The sequence below is a fragment of the Wyeomyia smithii genome, chromosome 2 (assembly GCF_029784165.1).
Source record: "Wyeomyia smithii strain HCP4-BCI-WySm-NY-G18 chromosome 2, ASM2978416v1, whole genome shotgun sequence".
In the NCBI taxonomy this organism is placed as follows: Eukaryota; Metazoa; Arthropoda; class Insecta; order Diptera; family Culicidae; genus Wyeomyia; species Wyeomyia smithii.
Window position 1 is genome coordinate 214,135,987 of NC_073695.1, and position 23,976 is coordinate 214,159,962.

General features: G+C 36.5%; 3 protein-coding genes and 2 long non-coding RNA genes across 5 annotated transcripts; 3 read left to right on the forward strand and 2 right to left on the reverse strand.

Moving 5' to 3' along the window:
• Nucleotides 1-5,311: 5,311 nt before the first annotated feature.
• LOC129723118 (uncharacterized) lies at nt 5,312-7,510 on the forward strand. The gene is made up of 4 exons (XR_008727719.1): nt 5,312-5,441; nt 5,493-5,613; nt 5,700-5,729; nt 7,217-7,510. It is a non-coding gene; the product is annotated as an uncharacterized LOC129723118 (long non-coding RNA).
• A 2,641-nt stretch (nt 7,511-10,151) lies between these two features.
• On the forward strand, nt 10,152-11,693 carry LOC129723229 (probable phenylalanine--tRNA ligase, mitochondrial). The gene is made up of 3 exons (XM_055677304.1): nt 10,152-10,664; nt 10,721-11,461; nt 11,513-11,693. Exons 1-3 carry the CDS (start codon nt 10,242-10,244, stop codon nt 11,678-11,680), a joined length of 1,332 nt encoding a protein of 443 aa, XP_055533279.1. The 5' UTR covers nt 10,152-10,241; the 3' UTR covers nt 11,681-11,693.
• Nucleotides 11,694-13,466: 1,773 nt separating this feature from the next.
• On the forward strand, nt 13,467-14,766 carry LOC129723231 (death-associated protein 1). Its single transcript, XM_055677306.1, has 3 exons — nt 13,467-13,783; nt 13,941-14,029; nt 14,231-14,766. Exons 1-3 carry the CDS (start codon nt 13,738-13,740, stop codon nt 14,393-14,395), a joined length of 300 nt encoding a protein of 99 aa, XP_055533281.1. The 5' UTR covers nt 13,467-13,737; the 3' UTR covers nt 14,396-14,766.
• A 328-nt stretch (nt 14,767-15,094) lies between these two features.
• On the reverse strand, nt 15,095-16,620 carry LOC129723230 (probable enoyl-CoA hydratase, mitochondrial). The gene is made up of 2 exons (XM_055677305.1): nt 16,449-16,620; nt 15,095-16,054 (listed from the first exon to the last, which is right to left on the reverse strand). The coding sequence occupies exons 1-2, from the start codon at nt 16,534-16,536 to the stop codon at nt 15,264-15,266; spliced, it is 879 nt and encodes a 292-aa protein (XP_055533280.1). The 5' UTR covers nt 16,537-16,620; the 3' UTR covers nt 15,095-15,263.
• Nucleotides 16,621-23,250: 6,630 nt separating this feature from the next.
• On the reverse strand, nt 23,251-23,952 carry LOC129723084 (uncharacterized). The gene is made up of 3 exons (XR_008727713.1): nt 23,763-23,952; nt 23,529-23,700; nt 23,251-23,459 (listed from the first exon to the last, which is right to left on the reverse strand). It is a non-coding gene; the product is annotated as an uncharacterized LOC129723084 (long non-coding RNA).
• Nucleotides 23,953-23,976: the final 24 nt, after the last annotated feature.

The window sequence follows — 23,976 nt, forward strand, 5'->3', positions numbered from 1 at the left end:
GTTCCCTTGTACGGATTGCGGTAGAAAATTAGTTTTAACAAACACTTTATTGAATATGACTGTAATCGGACTGTAACTTTTTCTGTAATGCAGGAAAATGTGAAAATCACGAAACTTCATTATCTCAGAAACTACACAATCAATTTGAACAATATTGATATCAAATGAACGGACTAGTTGAAGGTTAACTGATCAATTGTGTAATGATTGAGCACGTGGTTCAAAAGTTGTGAAAAGAAACGTGTTCCGATGACTTTTCAAATTCACGCGTTTTCTCAAAGATGGCTGGACTAATTTCAAAAATCTTATTGTCAAATGAAAGGTTTGTCTGGCCTATAGTTTCCCATTTATTTGATTATAATCGGACTTTTATTTCAACCGTTATATATAAAATTGTAAAAATAAGGTAAGTCTATTATCTCAAAGATTACACGACTCATTTGAACATAACTACGGGCTGTCTCTCCGAACTAGTTGTTAGGCATGTTTCATGGTTATTAATTATGCGGGTATGTGGTTCAAAAGCAAGGCACAGAAACGAAATAGATTGATCAAAATATGTGGCGTTGATGCCACATTGGGTATTTTACTAATGCAAGTATGGAGTTTACTGCCGGCCTCTCAGCATTCTCCCGTTTCTTGAAAAACGTACATTGGGTAATATTTGTCCTTTTTAACGACGTCTGAAGTTGATTTCTGGCCTCTGGGTATCATACGGTTCCATAAATACTGACATTGGATGATGTTTGGTCACTTTAGGCGGTTGTTCAGAAACAGAATGTTGTCAATTTTTTTTTCAAAAAATATAATTATGTCGTAGTTATTTTTTATGTAAACTCAGTTAAACGCAAGAACTATATTTGATCAGTGTATATTTATTTGTTTATTTTTAACACTAGACGTAAATTATTTTTTTCTTCAATTTTTAATTTTTTTTCATATATGTACTTTTTTTAATTTTTGCCTTTCTTCTAGAAAGGTATAGCAATCACTGGCAAAACCGAAGGTATAAAAGTGCTCCAAAGGGCCGAATGGCATATATCACTCGATTCAGTTTGACGAGCTGAGCATTCTCTGTATGTGGGTGTGCAAGTGTGCAAGTTGCACATACACACACACGCACACTTGTGTGTGCGTGTGTGTGTATGTGCAACTTTTCAATCTCACTCGATTTTCTCAAAGATGGTTGGACCGATTTTCATGAAAGATCTAGTTGCCCCATAGAATCTTATTAAATTTTATTGTAATCGGATTTTCAGTTTTTGTTATTTATCAAAATGTGAAAATCACAAAAATTCATTATATCAAAAACTACACAACCGATTTTAACAAAATTGGTTTTAAATGAACGGGCTGTTTAAAAAAAATTACTTTGCCTGTTATGTTTAAAAATATGAAATCCAGCTATGAAAAGAAAGATATTCCGAAGACTACTTAAACTCACTCACTTTTATCAGAAATGTTGAAAATTCGTGTCATATGAAAGGTCTAGCTGCCTCAAAACTCCCTATTGAATTTTACTGTAGTAGGGCTGTAACTTTGTCTGTAATGTATCAAAATGTTATAATCACGAAACTTCATTATCTCAGAAACTACACAACCGATTTGTACAATATTGATATCGGATGAACGGGCGAGTTAACTGATGAATCTTATAATGATTGAACACATGGTTCAAAAGTTGTGAAAAGAAAGTCATGTTTGATATAGAAAAAAAAATCCCACAATAAAAAATCGCATCAAAAAAGATATTTTATCGAATGGTGTATAACCGAGTCCAACCTTAAGTACAGTGACGTTTCGATTATACCACGATCAAAAAAAAAAAAAAAAAAAATAGCGTCATAGATTTGAAACATTTATTTGATGTTATTTGCATATTGAAAAATATATGCAGCAAATATTATCAAGGGATATTTTTTTTCTGAAAAATGAAGTGTTCGTGGAAATCTGTTCCAACAAATAATGAGTTCGAATGAGAAAGGGTTGGTCTGACCGCTAGGTGGATTAATTTGGGTTTTTAACTATAAATGTCCCTAATAATTGAGGAGCAGGTTTGAGTGGCAATAATGAAACGTTTGAATGACGTAAGATTCATTGACGTTAAAATTATATTTTGTCACAAGGGCGCTGAAAAAGTTTGCAATATCCTACATCCAACATTCAGATCCGAACTATTGTTTTTAACACCATTTCGTTGATTTTTTCCGTTGCTTCAGTTTCGCGAGTAGCAATATTCTTCACACAGTGATATAATATTTTTTTACTTTTTCCCGACATTAAAAGATCTCGTGTTCGATTGTATTTTTGTTTTGCAATAACAATAACAAATGTTTATGCACAAAAGAGTTTAAAATAAACCCACTTGTGCCAATCAAACCACAGACAGACGTTCAAGCAAGAACAACATTGATCCAAAATTACGTGTAAATTTTCAAAGAGAATTGCGTTATAAATACCTTGTACACTAGCGCCTCCTGGTGACCTAATCGCTACAATACATTTTCTTCGCTGGTGTAAGAAGCTGGCGTCGCTGGTAGCGCTATCTGGTTACGAATTGATACTACAAAGGACTTACTTACCTTACCAGTCAGCTCCAGGCCGAAGTGTCCTTTGCTGTTCGAAGAAGTCGTCTCCATTCAACTCGGTCCATGGCTGCAGCTCGCTTGCCATGTCGTCTGCGGAGGCCCCGCAGGTCGTCTTCCACTTGATCGAGTCGGTCGTCTTCCACCTTGCTCACTGCGCGCCCCGTCGCCTTGTTCCAGTCGGGTTTGTATCAAGAACCATTTTCACCGGGTTGTAGTCCGACATCCTAACGACATGCCCAACCCACCGTAGTTTCCTGATTTTCGCCGTCTGATTTTCGCCGTTTGAACGATGAGTGGTTCTCCCAGCAGCTGATTCAACTCGTGGTTCATCCGCCTCCGCCATGATCCATCTTCCATCTGCACTCCACCACAGATGGTACGCAACACCTTTCGTTCGAAAACCCCAAGGGCGCGTTGGTCCTTCACGAGCATAGTCCAGGTTTCGTGGCCGTAGAGTACTACCGGTCTGATCAGTGTTTTGTAGATGGTTAACTTCGTGCGGCGGCGGATTTTATTCGAGCGGAGCGTCCTCCGGAGTCCAAAGTAGGCACGATTTCCTGCCATAAGGCGTCGACGAGTATCTCAGCTGGTGTCGTTGTCAGCAGTCACCAGTGAGCCCAGGTACACGAACTCGTCTACTACCTCGATTTCATCACCGCTAATATGAATTCGTGGCGGGAGGTTGACACTGTCTTCTCTGGAACCTCTTCCTCTCATGTACTTGGTCTTCGATGCGTTTATGGTCAGTCCAATTCGTCCGGCTTCAGCCTTCAGTCTGGTGTACGTCTCCGTCATCTTTTCAAGGGTTCGTGCTACAATATCAATGTCATCGGCGAAGCCAAAGAGCTGAACATACCTTCTAAAAATCGCGCCACTCGTGTCGATACCAGCCCTACGTATCACACCTTCCAAAGCGATGTTGAATAGCAAGCACGATAATCCATCACCTTGCCGTAACCCTCTTCGAGATTCGAAGGGACCCCCGAGTGTCACCGTGTCACCCAAGGAACAATTATTGTTGCCTAAACGTTTACTCTATCACTTTTATTAGGCTACAGTTGAACAACAACCGAAATGAAAAATAAAAAACTTCTGTTCAATGGTTGTTCAGTTAAATTTTGAGAAATTATCCGACACACAGTTGTTTAGGAACGGCGAAGAGAATTTTAAACAACAACAGCAGAATATTTTATTCAACACTTATGAAACCAGCGTTGAACAGCTGCACCGGAAAACATTTATTAGGCTACTGTTCGGCATGTGTTCGACCTGTCTAACAAAATACTTATTAAACATCCGTTGCTCGACTTTAGAAAGGCTCTTGTTAAACGCGTGATTAATAATGATGTTTGCCAACGTTTGTTTCGCGCATTAGATCATACTTACCCAGCTCACGCTGAATAAAGGCGGGGAAAAAAGTTTAATCGACATTAATTCAGCTCTTTTGGCACAAACAAAATGCAAAATAAAAATTCAATTTTTTTCATTATAATTATTATTATTTGCTCCGTATTAGTTTTTTACTTGTTGAAATACCTATGGGTCAATTTTTAAATTATATTAGAAAGCAATATCACCCTTTTTATAAACCATCCTTTTTGTGTTGGGTTCCTGGTGAGATTCGAACTTGCGGTGAATTGCTTGGCAGTCATGGAAGAATGCATCTGAGCTAATCTGTAATATGACGTGTGCTGTGTTTCAAGTGAATATGCTTCTTAACGTTCTGGTCTAACAAACGTTGAACAGGCATTACATAACTGCGGGAATATAAACTTCTTGCACGCGGCTTTAATGTCGAATCCGTTTTCGCGGTGTAGCTACACGAGGACTACACTTGTGCCCTGTAGGTGTTTTTTTTTTCATTTTCCCGGACTACACGCGAAAGCGACAGGGTGTAGTTGAAAACACCAACAACAAAAATAAATATAATCAAATACCGTACGAAAAATATAACAGCTGGGTGTAGTTTCGTTTGAGTGTTCGTTTCAAGTTAAGGTTAAAAAGTGTAGTCCGGGACGGTGTAGGGTGTAGTACCGTCGCGAAAACGAACTAGACATAAGCGAAACTTACCGGTTGATTTGACATGACCAGACATGCCAAATCTACAGAATAGTCAGCAAATCTTGGTTTTAGTGCGTATGTAAGCAACGGTCATACCGTGCGCCGGCATTGGTATTTTCTCCCTTCAATGCTTTTTGTAGTGGTTTTCTATACTTATTTTAATTATTTTTAAATATTTCTGTGAAATAAATATATATATATATATATATATATATATATATATATATATATATATATATATATATATATATATATATATATATATATATTTATTTATTTATTTATTTATATATATATATATATATATATATATATATATATATATATATTTAATTATTTTTTTCACTGTTTTAATTTTCAAACAAATGTAGCTCGATGAAAAGCAACATCTAACAGTTACTCAGTAATTGAAAATGTAATGTTGTGTATTAGTTAGCATTTGGGAATAAATCTATTGTATTTTATTGAATATATTTATTCTCTTGGAATTAATCGATTCAACCGACTAGCCTGGATCGCTCTTTTATATTATTTTATACGAAATCTATCATTTATATTTTAATATTTCTACAACACATATGGATCTTCTGAAAATTGCGCAAAAACTTGTTGCTGCTCTTCAGTTCAAATCTTCTGGCAACCCTGATCATTGTTATGTCGCTGTCATGTCAGCATCCATCATTCAGTCTTCAGTTTTATTAATTTATTCCGCGGCTTTAGTCTCCAGTGTTATTGTGTTGCCTGTCTTTGTTTATCGGTTTTGATCGTTTTGATTGAGTGTTCACGAGTGAGGTAATTATAAATATGAAGTGAAATCAAGCAATTAACATTTTTCAATTAAAGGAAATTACGTCTGCGTGGTACAAACCGTCGAAGCTAGCGGTCACTGTGGCTCCGTAGAATTCAGGAAAGACAGCTACCTCAATTTAAGAATTTGGCTTTTATCATTTGCTAGAACATAACGGTAAGTAGGTACAACACTATGCTGTATCGTATTTTAATAATTTTACAATTCCATTTCTCGGAACTTCAATGAAATTTACACCAAAGGAAGATGGTGCATTTGACCGCGATGAGTAGGTGAGAAACTATAATTTTGCGTTGTATAAACAGGGATACCATCTGGCCGGAGGTGGAAATCAGGACATTTCATAGTTTCAAAACCCACCCTGGTAGAGACAGTTATAATAAAACCGGAGCGCTAGCCCCGCAATTATTTTGTATGCTAATAGTTGTCCGCGAAGTCTGTGCTTAATAAATAATAAGGTCAAGTTTGTACAGCGTAATGTTCGTACCAATACTTTGCCTTTTATTTGATTTACGCTTTTTTGATTTAACTGTTATAGATGTGAAGAGGTAGATAAATGAGTAGAATGCTTGTTGAGAGGCACACTGTCGCAGTGAAAAAATATGACATCGAGTGGTTCAATTCTGTTAAAACCGAGGGGCATTTCAAAGGCGTGCGACACGCCTCGCAGGACAAATTTCTGAGCGGGACATGTTGTTGAAATGAGGGACCGTATAGTCACTTCATAATTAGATGTTTAACGATTTCAACACCTAGAAGATTCCTCTCGTCACTTCGCTGAGATTCAACAGAAGAAAAAATTCGTTTGCGTTGTGTCCCGAAATGGTTCACTTTGAAAACCAGGACAAATGCCAGAATATAAAAAATAAATCAGTACGCTCAAATAGGATCTCAGAATTAGGACATGCTCTGCTAAATCAGGACGGATGGTATCCCTATGTATAAATGTACATATATTATTGTTTTGAACGCTTCGTATCGTATTTGTGATCGAACGCAATTTGGTCGAATTAGTTGAATATATGATCTGCAGTATGATGTTCACTTGTACGAGAGTGTTGCATCGATTAGTTCGTAAAAGGGATACTTGGTCAGCAATGATAAAAGTGTTAAAAATATCTTTTTTTAACACTTTTACTATTGCTTACGAAGGTTCATTTGTAACTCAAGTGTTTTATAGTAAATTATCAATTGTTTATTTTGTATGGCTAATCAATCAACACTATTTTAATGTGAAATTATAATTGTTAGGATTTATTTGCTTTGGCGATTAGGGCTTGTTATTCGTAGGGATTTAAACCTACTTGTCAAGTAAAGAGAACTAATCTTACAACTAATTTAGTTGCATACTAATTGACTATGAGGAAAGCTTATCGTTGCAATTGGGGATTGCAGCGATTTTTATCGAATGTTGGGAATAATTTTATTTGACATAGCTTCTAACATTTCGATACCAGTAAGTCTGTAAATCGAGTGTACCAAACCAATGATGACGCTTTAAAATCTTTTTCAGAATTAAATTCTGAATCCTTCGAAGCGTTTTTTCTTGTTGAACATCAACTCGATCAGGTTGGTATTGCATAAAGCATTACTGGTCTGAAAATTTGTTTGTAAATCAAAAGTTTATTCTTCAAACAAAGTTTAGGGTTACTAGTAATTAGACGACATAAAAATCATATATATTTATTGCACTATGCCTGTATACTTTCAATTTACTGTTTGAAAATAAGTTTTATGATTAAACTATCTGTTTTTTTAGTTGCTGGAGGAGTGATTACTGATGATGCGGGAGGAGAGGATGGAACAATGTAGCTACAACAAAACGACAACACAGAAAAAGAAAGGTGTAAAAGATTGTGTATTAGGCCACTTTCTGCATAGTTTTAAGTTATATACATTGTTTATTCAAAAGCAAGCTTAATCTGTAATCTGTAAATCTGTATTAGGACATAAAAAAAGATTCAACATTATGTATTCCTACTGAATGTACGAAAATAGAATGATTTTGATTCAATAAAAGGCACTTTTTCATCACACATCAATAAATTTTTAATCGGTCTCGATTCTTTCCAATAGGGCGCTTAGTACTCAGTATTATTGCAAAAGAAAAATTGAATTTCGATATCTTTCGTGTTATAGATTCAAGCTTTATGCAATGCAATGACGCAACCGGTTACGGAACACCGGAACCAAGCTGAACGCGAAAGACGATTCTGATAGAAATTATTGTAGTGAATATTTAACTGGGTATGGGGCTAACAGCAAAGTCATGAAAACGCTGTTAGACGCACCCAAATTTATGTTTCTTTAATTGATTTTTACTGATTATGCTTTGATATGAAATAATCCACCTTGTAACCAACCTGATAACCTGATTTCAAAATACCTAATCGTAACAAACTCGGTTGACTGACCGTTTGCTTAAATTATTTATTTAAGTTGTGTGCTCGACGGAGAACCCGGGTGCCTTTTTAGGTATTTCATTTTTTTTTCACCTTAATCTATAGTGCTAGAAATTTGTGACATCTCAGAACTCGTTGAAAGGCAACTTTGGATATTAGTTTTTAAACAGCAGCGGAGGGAGGGGGGCTAGCATGAGGGACTTTTTTACTCCTTACGTGAATAGTGGGGTACCCGTGTACCCAGAAATTAATATTCTTGTAACGTTTGCAATTTTTATCCGATTTAAATAATTATAGCACTAAAAAATTCAGCAACTTCAGTTTTCCCGTGGGTATATTCCGAAACAGAGGATCTCTATGAATTTTTGAACAGAATCCCACACTTATTGATTCATAGTTTATGAAATTACTTCAACAATCTATTTTCATGGTTTCGGGTGTTCTTGGTGATATACCTCCAACATGGTCCTTGTTTTGTTCACTGAATGATTACTCTAGAAGAGCCCCATAGGAAATTTGTTCCCGAAATGGCTTGCTAAAGTTAATTCATGAATTGGCTTTCATGATATGGCTATAATATCGTCAATTTTTTTTTTGGAATAAAAAAAAACTTTAGGGGGAACACTGAAAATTTTGAAAGAAGATAAGCTGCGAATCTAAGGCAATCCATGAGACAGTTGCTATCAGCTGAAACCAGTTTGTTTTCATCTTTTGACATCTCCACGTTTGTACGTACAGTCGCAACTTGGATGCAATGCGAATCGAAAAGCGTGAAAAACAACAGTTGTCCGATTGGTTGCTCTAGTATTGCGTGGAGCAATACTTTACCCAACAATAGAATACCACTTTAGATTTACTTTCCAACGCTCAAAGGTCTCGTGTTCGGTTATGTTTTGGATTTGCAACTTGAAAAACAACAACAATAACAAACCAATGGAACGTCACCCGTGGATTGCCTTCTTTTAGTGGTTTGAAAACAACGATTATGCTGCGTTAAACTAACTATACGACGCGTTGAGAATGATGTTCCATAAAACCGGTAGTCTAACGTTCGCGTCTATAAGAGCTAAAGAATTGCTCCTTGAAAAACTTAAAATTCATATGTGCAGCATTTGAACAACACGTGCAGAATAACAGTCGCCAGGTTGCCGTTTGAAATGTTTAAATCGCTTTTATAAGGCGAGAACGCAACTGATGAGCGGAGAGCTTTAAAGCGCTTTAACGCAGCACATATTTTTTAGTGTTGCTAATAATCTCTTGCAAACGTTTAAACAACTTCTGTTAAGCTGGAGTTCCACTATTGGAATAATATATGAATTAAGAATGCGGCAACGTTTGTACAACAAATAATTCAACGTGTTGTTTATTCAGCACCGGTTGCATCTACACTGCTCTTATTTCACATTTGCCTTTATAAGGGCTTCCAAATTGTTCCTTGGGCAGTTTATCCTGAAAGCCGTAACCGTGCATAATCTGCCATAGCTGGTCTCGAACGATTGTGTCGTATGTCGGTTTAAAATCGATGAACAAGTGATGTGTGGGCACGTTATACTCACGGCACTTCTGTAGGACCTGCCGTACCGCGAATATTTGGTCCGTGGTGGCGCGGGCACCCATAAATCCCGCTTGGTATTGCCCCACGAATTCCCTTGCAAACGGTGATAGTCGACGGCACAGAATTTGAGAGAGTACCTTGTAGGCGGCGTTCAGCAACGTGATTGCGCGGTAGTTGCAGCAATCCAACTTGTCGCCTATACTACACTACACTACAAAGAACTATACACATGTTTGGAACTCAGCTTAGACGTCTGTCTGCGCCACAAAGCATTACCAAAGATTACCTCACAGTTTTATGATGTTGCAGGGATACCAAATGTGCAGATTTGTCTGCAAAACGCAGATTTTTGGAGTCCATGTGCAGATTTTTATTGATTTGCAAATATTTACAGTTTTTCCACGGTTTCTGCAGATTTTTGTCAGAGTCTCCTTATATTTGCGCAGATTTTCTTAAAATGTGTGCAGATTTTTACAGACTTTTGCCTGCGCGAACGAATTTTTTTCGGATTACGGATAGATTTTTTTCAGAGTTTGAGCACACTTTTCCGGTTTTTCGAGCAGTTGCAGACATTTTTCAAAAACATCAGGCATCTCTGCGATGTTGTGTGGATTTCCGTTTTATCGGGCTATACCTTTTATTTCGAGTCGGTTTTATCGTATTCGAGTAGTTTCATATTTTTCCTTACAACATCTGGCATCTTTGCTCTGCTGTCAATTAGAACGATTAGAACAGTTAACAGTGGAGAACAGTTACCGGTGAGAGAATGATGTTATGAAACCAGCCAGTTTTTGGTAAACAAAATTTTTATATCCGTTAATGAAAGAATGTTTAAAATACTAAATAGTAATATATTGGTGCGGTCGTTAGTGTTGAGTGAGAGATGCTTCAGTAGCCAAGCTAAAATTAGCGAAAAAGCTATCGACCTCTTTCAACAGCAGTATATTCGAGACTCGTGGACGAACGTTACACCTAAAATTCTATCGCACCTAGACAGGAATCTGCATCTTCGGTTGAATCATCCCCTTGCAATAATTCGCAAGAAGATTGTAAACTATTTCTATGGCGCCTATTTAAATCCCAGAGGAAACCCGCTGTTCAGTGTGTATGATAACCTTAGTCCTGTAGTTTCAGTGCAACAAAATTATGATAGTTTGCTGGTGCCGGAGGATCACCCAAGCAGGAAGAAAAGCGATTGCTATTACGTCAACAAAGATTATCTTCTAAGAGCCCATACGACTGCTCATCAGGTAAAACTATCAATATTTAAACAAAATTGATGATAAATGACTTTACTTCTATGTAGCTTGAACTCATTCAAGCAGGACTTGACAATTTCCTCGTGGTTGGAGATGTATACCGGCGGGATGAAATTGACTCCACTCATTATCCGGTATTTCACCAAATGGATGGCGTTAGAATAATTCATCAGGATAAATTATTTGAGAAAACTCCTGAGTTGAAAGTGTTCGAAAAGTCATACAAAACTTATTTATCGAATGGCGCGGAAACCATCTCCGACTGCATTGACCAGCAAAAGCAGCCATGCCATACACTGGAAGCCGTTAAGCTTTGTGAGCATGAAATGAAACGTATACTGGTTGGAATGGTCAAGAATCTTTTTGGTGAAAAAGTCGAGTATCGATGGGTCGAGACATATTTTCCATTCACCCAACCATCGTGGGAGCTGGAAATATTTTTCAACGGAAAATGGTTAGAGATTCTCGGTTGTGGTATTAGCCGAAATGAAATCCTCGATCGGGCTGGTGTCGATAATTCCATCGCGTACGCGTTTGGAGTTGGCCTTGAAAGGTTGGCTATGGTTCTGTTCGATATACCGGACATTAGGTTGTTCTGGAGTACGGACAGTGGCTTTTTGAATCAGTTCAAAAGTGACAGGATCGTGAAGTATAAACCGATTTCGGTCTATCCCCAGTGTACAAACGACATTTCATTCTGGTTACCAGATGATTTGTCTCTTGACAGTTTTTCTGTTAATGATTTTTACGATTTGGTACGCACTGTGGGTGAGGATATGGTTGAACAGGTAATATGAAGAATATAGGTTGTTATGTTTTTATAATTTTGTCCTTTGCAGGTGACTCTGATCGATAAATTTAAACATCCAAAAACTGGTAAGTCAAGTCTTTGTTTCCGAATTGTATATCGTCACATGAGCCGGACCCTTACCCAATCAGAAGTAAATGTCACTCACGCCAAAATAGGAGCAGAGTTAAAGAAAGAGTTCAACGTGAATATACGATAAAAGGCTCAATGAATTCAATGACTAAGTACCGGGAAAAGTGATGTATTACTTCCTTCCACTACTTTTGCTTTTGGTTTAAAAGTACTTGTGTATTATTCAAAACGCTCCCAGTCTTATATCGACGGGTGTTACACTTAATGTTTCCACGATCTTCAAAAAAATCTTGATTGTACGATTTTTTTAATTGGAAAGCCCGTTTACTGTTCTGGAAATGTATCTGGTTGCCCCCAGTTGCGTCGCTTAAAATCTTCCTTTCAGTTAGACAACATAAAAAGGGCTTTCGTTTTAGTAACAGAAAGTAAACACGAACTGAGATTTGCACATATGGTGAGTGAATAATTGAACCAGCTCAGTGCCTCGAGTTCGGGGTGGTAGGCTTGCGCTCAGCACAAAGTAGTTCTATCATTCCTCTTTTCTCAAATGTGTGAGATACAACTTGCACTGAGTTTTCGGCAGCATGATGCTACCGCATACTCAAGACATACGTAACACTGTTGATGAAATCTTCGAAAAATTATGGTTCAGAATAAACTTTTCGAATGGTCCGTATCGTAGGAATAAACTCCGATTTGAGTAGTTCATGAGAACGGTATGTTTGCTCAATAAAATCGAGAAAATGAACTCCGCTCTGTCACAAGCTTCCAACTGCATGGATTGTATTTCATGAGCGAACATGTAACAGTGTAAAAGCAACTCATTACCTTAAAAAAATCCATTTTAATACACAGTAAGAAATCAATGATTAAACAAACAACAGAAAGTGAGGTTGTAAAGTGGTAGAATTTTACCCGAATTTTGCAAAATATTTTTTTTAAACTCGTTTAAACTACGTGTGTGAAACTTTGATCGATTGTTTGCACCGTCAACACATGCATGGAGTAGAAATCCTAACGCTATTAATTAGGTGGAAACTGAGATTTTTACGCTCAAAACCGCCAAGTGAAAAGAAACCCAACCTTAAAATTGCATAGAAAGCAGACACCGTTCAGTTTCACCTTAAGCGTACACAGTTTACTTGTTTTTGTTAAATGGTTAGGAGATTTTTATAATAGACTTTCAACATTATCCCTGGAGCAAGACAACTTTTATCTCATCAACAAATAATTTGAAAACATATAATACGGTATTCATAATCTTCGATATTAATTTTTCTGCTACCTTGTTGCTACTTGGAAAAAATTACCAGCAAAGAATTTTGATAAAAAAGAACGCCCAATCGCAAAATGCAGTTATAATAACCTAGTAAAATTGGGTACTGCAAATATTTCGCGAAATATCAATTAATTATTTTAACTCTTGTTAAAATGTCTTGTCTTGTTGTTTAGAAACACGGGAATGGCATCGCTGTCAGCTACCATACATTTGACGCGTTACCAACATCACTGGCACTGGCACCCGAAAAATGGGCAGTTTACCCTTATCTTATGTTGATTCGGGCAAACCGGCTAAATGTTGACTGCAATCATTAATAGCATATCAGACAGTTGTGAGCAATTTCTTAAGGTTTTCACATGGTATGTGATATTCTAAGTGATATTTAGTACATTAATTGTGTCCCAAAGCAAAGTGAAGCAAACTGTGACAGCAGAAAAAGTAGTTTTGGGACAAACGGTACAGAAATAGATGTTCGTAACGCTTGAAAGCTACCATACCATTCCCTTGTTTAGAAATTATCGGTATTTATGAAACAAAGAAAACTCAGCTTGGCAGCCCTGTTATTAATTTCAACATGTTTCGAAACTGTACGTTTGATTGACGTCTCTGACGTTATAACGATATAAAATCGGTAAATCAACAACTGCGATAATGCATCGTTGTCCAGGCTGTCCAGGGGAACATATTGTTGTCTGATAATCGGCTGAATGTGCCTTTGCCATCGTGGAACTTTTCGTTTGTGATTTGAGATAGTGTTGTTTAAGAAGCATTTTACTGCTTGTTGCTTTAGAGAGAGGGTTAACTTTTTGGAAAACATTCTTTTCGGTTTTGTGAGTTATATGCTATTTTATTAAGCAATAAAATATATCGTTCAGTCTAAGTATCTACGCAGTACATTGAAAATGGCTGATGGTGACAAAGATCTAGTGGCTGGACGTCCTCCAGCAGGTATGTATAAGTTTTTATTTTGTTGATTGAGAATTTTTTATTCGTCTTTGTTTTTTCAAGTACATACCTAGCATAGCGAGCTATCTACAATTTCAAAATGTTTTTTAAGTCAAACATTTTTTCCACAATTAAAGTGCTATTTACATATTAATTTTAGTAAAAGCTGGTGGTATGCGAATTGTGCAACACAAATCTCCCAGCACGGATAGGCCCGCCAAGGACCCGGTTGAAGTTATCGGTTTGTCGGTAAGTTTCATTGCTATTCGGTCAAGGCTATATGTAATTGACCATTATATACACGAACATGTTTCTTATTGTTCTGTCTAGTACACATTTGTGTTTTCTCAATTGCGATAAGACATGCATTGTGCAATTTTTGTTTAACACTAGTTAAACAATAATACACATTGGAAGCAATGTTTCTGAAGTATTTTTAACCTATTTTAGAATCCTGCCCCAAATGTGAACACAGGGGAAGTGGTACAAAGTTCATCCGCTAACAAGCATAGCGAACACTCAGTAGAAGCTAGTCAGGTGGCTCATGCTCAGAAACCAGCGGTACAGGTTCCTCAACGACCGGTGAACAACATCCAACAACCGCGGAAGTGTTAGACTTAGAACCGAGAGAAAGTGCAATCAGTACCTTAATCAATTCAGAAATGGTTCGTTTTGAATATTTGGTATAAATTTTGCATTTTATCGAAAGCAGCACTGCTTTCGGATCAAAAAATAATTCGTACTTCGGCATTGTTCGTATTTTTTTTCAAACGCCTTTTTTACATATTGGTTTCGGGATTCAAAGAAAATAGTTTGGTATACTTTTATATTAGATCTTTACATCAAATATATTCATTGAGCTAATGTGCGTTAAATTCATTTATGTTATATCAAATTTGACTGTAAAAATGTCATTCTATGAAATTTCAATTTTGTTTCACTGAAAAAAAAGTTCAATAAAGCTTGTGCTTAATTTTTAAAACTAATTAGACCTAAATATTTTACTTTTTTAATCTATTATGTTCACATTGTGTGATTTTCTCCGACTGTATTGCAATCTCACAAATCGTATCTGCATATTTTTATTTGGGACCAAATGCGCAAAAACATTTTTCGTCATACGAAACATTCGGGTGGTAACGGTGAAACTGTGTTTATGAGAGAAGAATTAGCTAATACTTCAAACGAACTCTCGACATTTTGGTAAAAAATTACGCAATACAATAAAACAAAGTTGAGCATCTTAGAAACGACAGATTGAGAAAAGCAATAGCTGCCCAGAGTGTGATATGAAAATTTTATTGAGTCCAGATGTATGCTTGGAAGACTTTTCTTTTGTTTTATTATAGTTTTCACTTGTAAGCAATTTGAAAAATGCATCTGGTAAAAAAATCTTTAAACACTATTAAATGCTTGGCTTATCATACTGCCGTACTCCTCATAACAGACATATCTTGAGTTTTGTTGTTGTTGAAATGGTGTTTTACTCGCTAGTAAAATTCGGTGCACGCTTTTCAACAAAAGCGGTCATACCTTCGAGGCGGTCCTTGGTTGCGAAAGTCGCATGGAAGTGACGTCTTTCAAACTTCAACCCTTCATTGAGGGTAGTTTCGAAGGCGGTGTTTACGGCTTCCTTGCATAGTTGTACGATTAATGGTGAAAAAGTAGAAATCTTTTCACCTAACTTAATAGCTTCGCCAACGACTTTGTCTGCTGGGAAAACTTTGCTTACGAGACCAGAACGTTCAGCCTCTTCGGCATTGATCATGTTTCCAGTAAGGCACATCTCCATTGCCTTGGATTTACCCATAACACGTGCTGTACGCTGAGAACCACCAGCACCGGGGATTGTACCTAGCGCTATTTCCGGCTGTCCGAATTTAGCCTTATCACCGGCGTAGATAATATCACACATCATAGCAAATTCGCATCCACCGCCCAATGCGTAACCGTTGACAGCGGCAATAACTGGCTTTTGGGTTTTCGCAACACGAGTCCAGTTATTTAAAAAGTTACCGGTGATACATTTGGCATACGTATTGTTCTGCATCTCCTTAATGTCCGCACCAGCTGCGAATGCCTTTTCACTTCCAGTAATAACGATCGCTCCAATGCTATCATCGGCTTCAAACTTATCGAGAGCTTGGCTTACCTCGTTCATCAGGCCATTGCAAAGAGCGTTCAAAGCTTTCGGACGATTTAGTGTAATCAGAGCAACGTTTTTCTTTTCACCAGCTAATTCGGTTTTGATAAATTCAAAGGCTTTTGGTGATGCTGTAAGAAAGAATGTAGAATATTTGTAGCGAAATCGTGTTTATATCAAAATGCACTAGTAATCTGTGAAAATTATTACGTAATAAACTGTTTTACCGGTAACTAGTTAGGTTGTAATATATTTCAGCAGTTAATTTAATAGATTTCCAACATGCATTATTCGTAGGCAAAATACTTTTGCGAATCGCTTATCACATATCGTACTTGTATTGTGGAGATTAATCTGACGAGCCGATACACATACTTCTTTATTCAAAAGGAGACATACAGCATAACATCGGTGGCCTTGAAACTGCGACGTTACGCAATGAAGGAGCCGCCGTTCTTTGAACTTAACGTTTTGTGGTAATTTGGATATTTATTAAGCGTTAGATATACTAATGATTCAACTTACCGCTGCAATAAAACCGGATGCTGTGGCCGTTTGCAGCTTTGGCCAGGGAACAAGCGCGGGTGGCAAATGTTTTACCAATTTGGGCCATTTTAAGTGCTCTTAGAAGATAGACTACAACGAAGACCGGTTAACTCAACGATTGTGTGGTGACTGGACAGTTGGCAGTGATAGGGGAAATTAGTTAGGAATGAAACAGACGATCGCACACAACCTTATGTCGTATTTTGTTATGTGTTATTAGGATTATTTATTGGTATTCATACTGAATCGGCTTTTTCTGTTGTTGGCTGATGCACATATCTGGTTGCTAGCCGCTTTCCTGTATATGGTAGAATTGAATACTGACAAATAATAAACAAGTGTATAACGAAAATTTTTTTAAGTGCAAAAGTAATTGAATTAGTTAATAAAAGGGTTAATAAGTAGGATTTTCATGAGAATTTGTTGTGGAATTATTATTAAATACACGATTTTTAAAAGTTTTTACCGTCGAAGAATTTGGCTCCTGTCTAGGTTACAATTTATTGTTTCAAAAACGTTTTTGATAGTAAAAAATTAAATTTCAGTCTAAAGGAAAAGTAACTTCCATTTTTTAATAAGTTTGTTTAAATTAGCATAAGATACATACTGCCGTTCCAACCATAGTAGGTACATAGTCCCATGATCAACAGGTTCTACACAAACTGACACAAAGCACGCTGGGACAACTATATTCCATGCGGTATAATATATACCATATACCTATTTAGGAGAAAGAAGGTTTTTGAATATTTCGATGACGTTGGTAAAAACTTGTCATCATTAAAACTGAAATTAACATGGTGAAAAGTTTTTTGACGATTTCAACAATTTTCAATGCCATATATGTACCTCATTTACATTTTTGAGTTTGAATTGCTTTAACTTGTATGTAAAATTTTGATAACTTTGGTTGCCTTTGAAAGGTATTTTCAGTACTTTACAAACGATAATGAATAGTTCCATGTTCTTGTTGCTGATGGAATTGGACGAAACAATGTGGCAGATTTCGAAAAAAATACTAGGAGGGTGGTATTCAAGACACGACCGCATGACGTTGACTACCGTATTTTCATATTCCATTAAAACAAATAGTAGAGGGAATTGCAACGCTTATATTACAAAACTTCGAGGCACCAAAAGGTGCCAGTTGCCGATTATTCTTGTTTACTGGTTAGTCCTTCCTTCCGACATGTGGTCCCCGTGGCACTGTGGTTAGCGATGTCGGTCGGCTAGCTCTCCCACACGGTTGTGATATCGGGTTCGATTCCCGATCGAGTCAAAGGAACTTTTCGAGCTGGAAATTTTCTCAACTCAGCACTGGGGCACGGTGTATCGTTGTACTTATCCTACACATGCAAAATGTGCCAAAAACAATATCGGTAACGAATTCTCTCAACTATAATCTAGTTGATCGAGACCGCTATTAGCCCTAAGGTTAAGCGTGCGTTATTGTTTTGTGGTTAGTCCTTTCAGAATTCCAGCCATTTTAGTATTTTGCAGTAGCCATGTGCTACTAACAGCCACCAGCATTACGGGTGAAACCGGCACGAGAACCGGTGAAACCGGTACTGTTTTGTCTTTCCTCCTTTCAGCTGCTAACACCTAGCGTCCGTATGTAATCGGTACGGTTTAGTAATGAAACTGATACTGATGGAGTGAAATGTTCGAACGGTACATTTTATACCAAGGCTTCGTCAGTTAGTTAGAAAGAAGGAGGGGCTAAGTAGAGAATGGATTGACAAGAAAGTAACAACAACAATAACAACAAAGTCAAATCGATTGTATCCGTTAGTGTCGACTGTGCTTGGGAAGAGAGGTAGTGATTGGTTGCGCGGTATGATTTGGACAATCGATATTAATTACCAATTTTTCAATAGTGTATCTCAAACAAAAGTTTGTTTTTGTTACATAAATTTAACCGTAAAAGAATTTCTGATCGATTGATGCAAAAACCTCGAAAACCTGACTATGGATGACTGCAAAATAAGCGCTCAAAACCTGACCACTTTTCCCTGGTTTTCCCTGGTTGAATTACTAGATTTTCAAGTCAGGCGCCTAACTTCGATGTATAGACGTCAGTCAACGTCAAAAACGGAAAAATAATCAATTTTGCAAAATAAAAAATCATATCTGGCAGCGCTGAGTGTGTCATTGTAATTGTGTCTTGATCTAATGTCATTTCATTACCGGCTACCTACAGTTTATTTGAAGTGAACAATCGTCAAATTCATTCTCGCGCTAAACGTTAAAGCAGACGCTTCGGAAAGTGGAAGCTAAGTCTTAAAATTTGGTTTTTGTGCCCGCGTGATTTGACTATCATTCGAGGGTTTTGAGGACTTACTAAATACAGAGAAGTTCTCAAACCCAATCATCAGATTGGGAGATCGATCGGCAACAAGAAGAAAAATAGAGGAATGTGAGTACAGTGATTCTGAAACTAATATACCTAAAAAAACTAAAGCTTTGACACAAAAGAAGAAAAAGACTGAATCTGTGATGGTGGATAACTTAGAAGAGATGGACACTACACAGGCGAAAACGAGACCTAGAAATGAAACAGTCGACATGACCAACCAAAAGACACAATGTACCGACACTGAACATGAACTAACCCCAAAACCTAAGAGAACTAAACTCACTAACAACGACGAATGGATTAAAAATAATGATAATACAGTCTTTTTTATCGAAAGACAGAAGATACAAGACAATAATAAACAAGAATCAGCTAAAGTTTCAAGAAAAATCCACCCAATGGAACTCGCCAAAATTCTTCATAGTTGTGGTATCAAAGAATATAAAGAACTAAAGATAGCGGGACATGATAGCTTTAGAATAACCTTTGACCGACCACGACAAGCAGAAGTACTTATAAACTCCAAACTGTTGAGAGATGAGTTCAAACTTCACACATACGTACCCAACATGATGAAGGAATCCATTGGGGTAGTAAGAAATGTACCTCCCTCCCTAACAGATTCAGATATACTTGAAAACATTCAAGCTGGCAAGAAGGAAATAATCAAAGTAGAACGTATTCAAAAGAAGGTAGGAGAAACCCTTACACCCACTTACTCGGTAAAATTTTTTGTAAAAGGGCAGGAGCTACCAAATCAGGTGACAATTTTTGGCTTTCCAGCGAAAGTCACCGTTTATGTTTTTCCTCTGCGAATGTGTTTCAACTGCTGTAGGTACGGACATGCTGCTAAAGCATGTAAAAGTAACAGACCACGCTGTATTGTCTGCTCGTTAGAACACGACGGAAGAAGCTGTAAAGCACAACCGCGATGTTGTCATTGCTTCGGTGGACACAAGGCAAACGACTGGAACTGTCCAGAAAGACAAAGACAAGACAAAATCAGATATTTGATGGCATCCGAAAAACTTACGTTTATTGAAGCTGCAAACCGTTCCCCAAACAAAAATCCGTTCAACACCGACTTAATTCGATAGAAACTTTTCCACCACTGCCAACCAGCAACATAACTCATTCGATCGATCCAAGTACAAATATTACAACACAAACTTATAGACAATCACTAAATAACGAAAACAATAATCACACGGTACATCAAGTTAAACAAGACCTTACGAAACAAATGACCCTTGGCACAATTTTAAAAAAGATCAAAACCATGCACGACACAATCATTAAACACAGTCAACAACACAAACAAAAAGATTCAATAGACTCTGACATTCTTTTAATTAATATATGTGACCAAATTAAAGCAATAATAGAACCGGAAGTCATAGCAAAAAATAAAAAAATTGAAACTAAAAATGGGTGAATACAAACAACTCAAATTTATTCAACACAACATAACAAGTATCAGACCACTTGAAACTAGAAAGACCCTTGAACACTTCCTTGCAGTTAACGATATTGAAATAGCACTCTTACAAGAAATCTGGATTAAACAAAACGAGAACTTCAATTTCCCTGGTTATAAATTTGTACAATTCCTCCGACCAAACGGTTATGGAGGAGTTGGCATTTTAATTAAAAATAATTTACAATTCGAGGAACTAAAAGTACCGAATCTCAACCCATTGGAAATGGTCGCTATCAAAACATTGAACACAATACCCAAATTACTTCTCATATCAATATACATCCCCCCACTGCCAGTCAGGAACCAAGATGTAAAAGAAAACTTTAAAAAACTAATCGACTTCGTTGAAAAGACGAATATACAAACTATAGTGGCAGGCGATTTCAACGCTCACCACCAAATTTGGAATTCATTACAAAATACATGCCCTAGAGGAGAAATAATAGCCGATTTACTAGAAGATTCAAACTTAATAATATTGAATGACGGTTCCCCCACTCTCATTAAACCTCCAAACACAATACCATCTACCATTGATCTCACCTTAGCTTCTTCCGATATTTCCCCTAAATTAAACTGGGAAGTATTACATGACGAAATATCAAGCAACCACAAAATAATCAAGTTCGAATTACAAAACGCAGCACCGAATTTCAATAACCAACGAGAGTTCATCAGCAAGCAGAAAGCTTTAGAAAACATCAACAAATAAATTTAAATTTAATTCAGGAGCAGCATGATGTAATACCAGTGATTAAACAGCAAATAGATAAAGCAAAATACAGACTTAAAAATAATAAACATACTCCAAAACACTGGTGGAACGATGATATAGAAAAACAACTCATTAAAAACAAGCACTTGGCAAACTACTTCCGAAACCAAACCTATGAGAATTTACTAAAATTTAAACAATCGAAAGCAAAACTCAAACAACTCATTAGAAAAGCCTCCAGAATAGACTGGAATAGTTTGATTGATACAATAAATCCTAGTATGTCAACAAATGAACTCTGGAACACAATCAAACGTATCAGTGGTGGGTTCCCCAGTAAAAACAACTCAACTCTATTAAATGACACTAACATCGCAACCCAATTTATCGAATGCAACTTCCCAACAATTCAAAATACAATAGTCTATCAAATGAAACCACCGCTCAAAGAAATTAAAATTAACTTTCAAGAAATCATCAAAATCATCAAATCTGAAAAAGACACATCATCACCTGGAATCGACAATATATCATTCTATTTTCTTAAACGATGTAAGCCAGAACTTATTATCAAAATAGTAACCATACTTAATGCCGTAGTTAACTCTGGTATAATTCCAGATGATTGGCGCGACATTAAAATCGTTCCAATACTTAAACCATCCAAAAACCCTAATGAACCGTTATCATACAGACCATTAGCCATGATTAGCGTTATTATAAAACTTATTAATTTTATTATAAAGCGTAGGCTAACTGAACATATAGAAACAGACAATATGTTACCAGCTTACTTGTTTGGCTTTAGAAAAAGAACCTCTGCAATTAACTGCGTTAACACATTTCTGACCCACGTGTACAATGCAAAAAGAGAAAACGAAGTTGTTATAACAACCTTCTTAGATTTATCGAAAGCATTCGACAACGTAGATATCAAAAAACTACTTGATACCTTAGATGAGACTAATATCCCACCAGAACTCATAAACTGGATATTCAACTATTTACAGAAAAGGAACATAATACTAAAACTAAACAATAACACGGAAATCAGACGAGTAACTAACAAAGGTCTTCCACAAGGCTGTCCATTATCGCCAATTTTATTTAACCTGTACACTATGAAAATCCATACCCTATCCGGCCCAAACAGAATATTGTTCCAATTCGCTGATGACTTCACAGTAATGGTTAAGGCAAAGAATTTATCATTAGCAGTAGAGAATACGAACAATTTCTTAGCAGCAATAACCAACCACTTAAATAGTATAGGAATGACGATAAACACAGATAAATGCGCCACTATGGTCATGACACACAAATTTAATCCGATAGACAATATAAAAATCAACAATCATCAAATAAAAGCAAAACCAGTACAAAAATTCTTAGGGATATACATTGATTATAGACTCAACTACAATAAACATATCGAAACGACAGTAGCGAAAATTAAAAAGAAAATCAACATAATTAAAATGATAACTAAACGGAAAAATGGAGCCCACTCTCGTACCACACTCAATATATCTAAAGCAATAATACAACCACATATTGACTACGGACTGACAATTACAGCAGCAGCCTCGACAACCAACTTCACCAAACTGCAAACAGTACAAAACCTCGCAATTAGAGTATCAATGAGATACCTTAAATCAACTCCAAATCATGTAATTCTATCAGAAACGGGACAGTTACCATTGAGAGAAAGCTGAGTACTTAGCATTCAAGGAAATCTGTAAAGCCATTTACTACCAAAATAGCCCAATTATTCATTACCTATATAAATTTATTCAAGAAGACGATTTACCAAAGCACCATACTTACCTTGAAAAGATAGCTAGTTTGAACAATTACCATTTATTACAGCTTGCACGTGCAGTTCCTTATGAAAACTCAGAAAAAATTATTATACATCCAGAAATAGAATCATTTAAAAAGAAAAACTATTCCACAACAGTACAGAAACAAATAGTTCTTGACTTAAAACAAACATCTTACGCTGATTATTATAAAATTTTCACTGACGGCTCAAAAATTGACGGACGAACAGGTTATGGTATATACGATGAAGCAGAGAAATTGTCGCAAAGTGGAAGACTTAAATCACAATTCACAATTATGAACGCGGAGTTAGCCGCTATTATCAAAGCTATTGAGTACATAATAATCAAGTGCATTTCCAAAGCTGTGATATTTACCGATAGTCAAAGTGCTGCAAAACTAATTCAAAGTACGAAAAATGATGAAAACTTTTTAATCTGTACCATTTATAAATTAATTAATAGATCGCAAATAGACAGTTTCACCATTCAATGGATTCCTGGACATATTCATCTAACGGGAAACGACAGAGCTGATCATGCAGCTAAGCTTGGAACAACAAGAACTGAAATCGACGACTTTCCAATAACCAAAGACGACTTGACCCTTAGCCTGAAACATGAAATAATTTGCTTATGGAATGAAAAATACAAAGAAATTTCAAATGAAAAAGGAACTTACCATTACAAAATTATGCCAACGATCAAACTGGAGCCATGGTTCCAAAACATATGTTTGCCGAACGATCTCACGATAACATTATCCAGACTACGCTTAGGCCACTTAGCCACAAAGGATAGACTATATAAATGGGGATTGGTCCCTAACGAAAACTGTAATTCATGCAATGTACCTGAAAACATAGAACACATTTTATATAACTGTCCTAAATACAGTAATGTAAGAAATAAATACCCAGTACTCTCGAAGAAACTTGATTTGATACTTATTTTAACTGAAAATAACATTAACAATATTAAACAGCTTGCTTTGTTCATAAGGGAAATTAAAATTAGCATTTAGAATCGATCACTTAAAAACACAACTCAACATACTCTTCAAACTGTTACATAGCAAACTAAGATCACGCGAACGAAAATATACAAAACAATCGAATTCGAATAAATTC

Excerpts from the sequence above, each read along its gene's own strand:
- LOC129723229 (XM_055677304.1), top strand. The coding sequence starts at position 10,242 with ATGTTTAAAATACTAAATAGTAATATATTGGTGCGGTCGTTAGTGTTG. Across the intron at positions 10,665-10,720 it reads CCCATACGACTGCTCATCAG|CTTGAACTCATTCAAGCAGG; the intron begins GTAAAACTATCA and ends ACTTCTATGTAG. Across the intron at positions 11,462-11,512 it reads GTGAGGATATGGTTGAACAG|GTGACTCTGATCGATAAATT; the intron begins GTAATATGAAGA and ends TGTCCTTTGCAG.
- LOC129723230 (XM_055677305.1), bottom strand. The coding sequence starts at position 16,536 with ATGGCCCAAATTGGTAAAACATTTGCCACCCGCGCTTGTTCCCTGGCC. Across the intron at positions 16,055-16,448 it reads CATCCGGTTTTATTGCAGCG|CATCACCAAAAGCCTTTGAA; the intron begins GTAAGTTGAATC and ends TCTTTCTTACAG.
- LOC129723231 (XM_055677306.1), top strand. The coding sequence starts at position 13,738 with ATGGCTGATGGTGACAAAGATCTAGTGGCTGGACGTCCTCCAGCAG. Across the intron at positions 13,784-13,940 it reads GGCTGGACGTCCTCCAGCAG|TAAAAGCTGGTGGTATGCGA; the intron begins GTATGTATAAGT and ends TATTAATTTTAG. Across the intron at positions 14,030-14,230 it reads TTGAAGTTATCGGTTTGTCG|AATCCTGCCCCAAATGTGAA; the intron begins GTAAGTTTCATT and ends AACCTATTTTAG.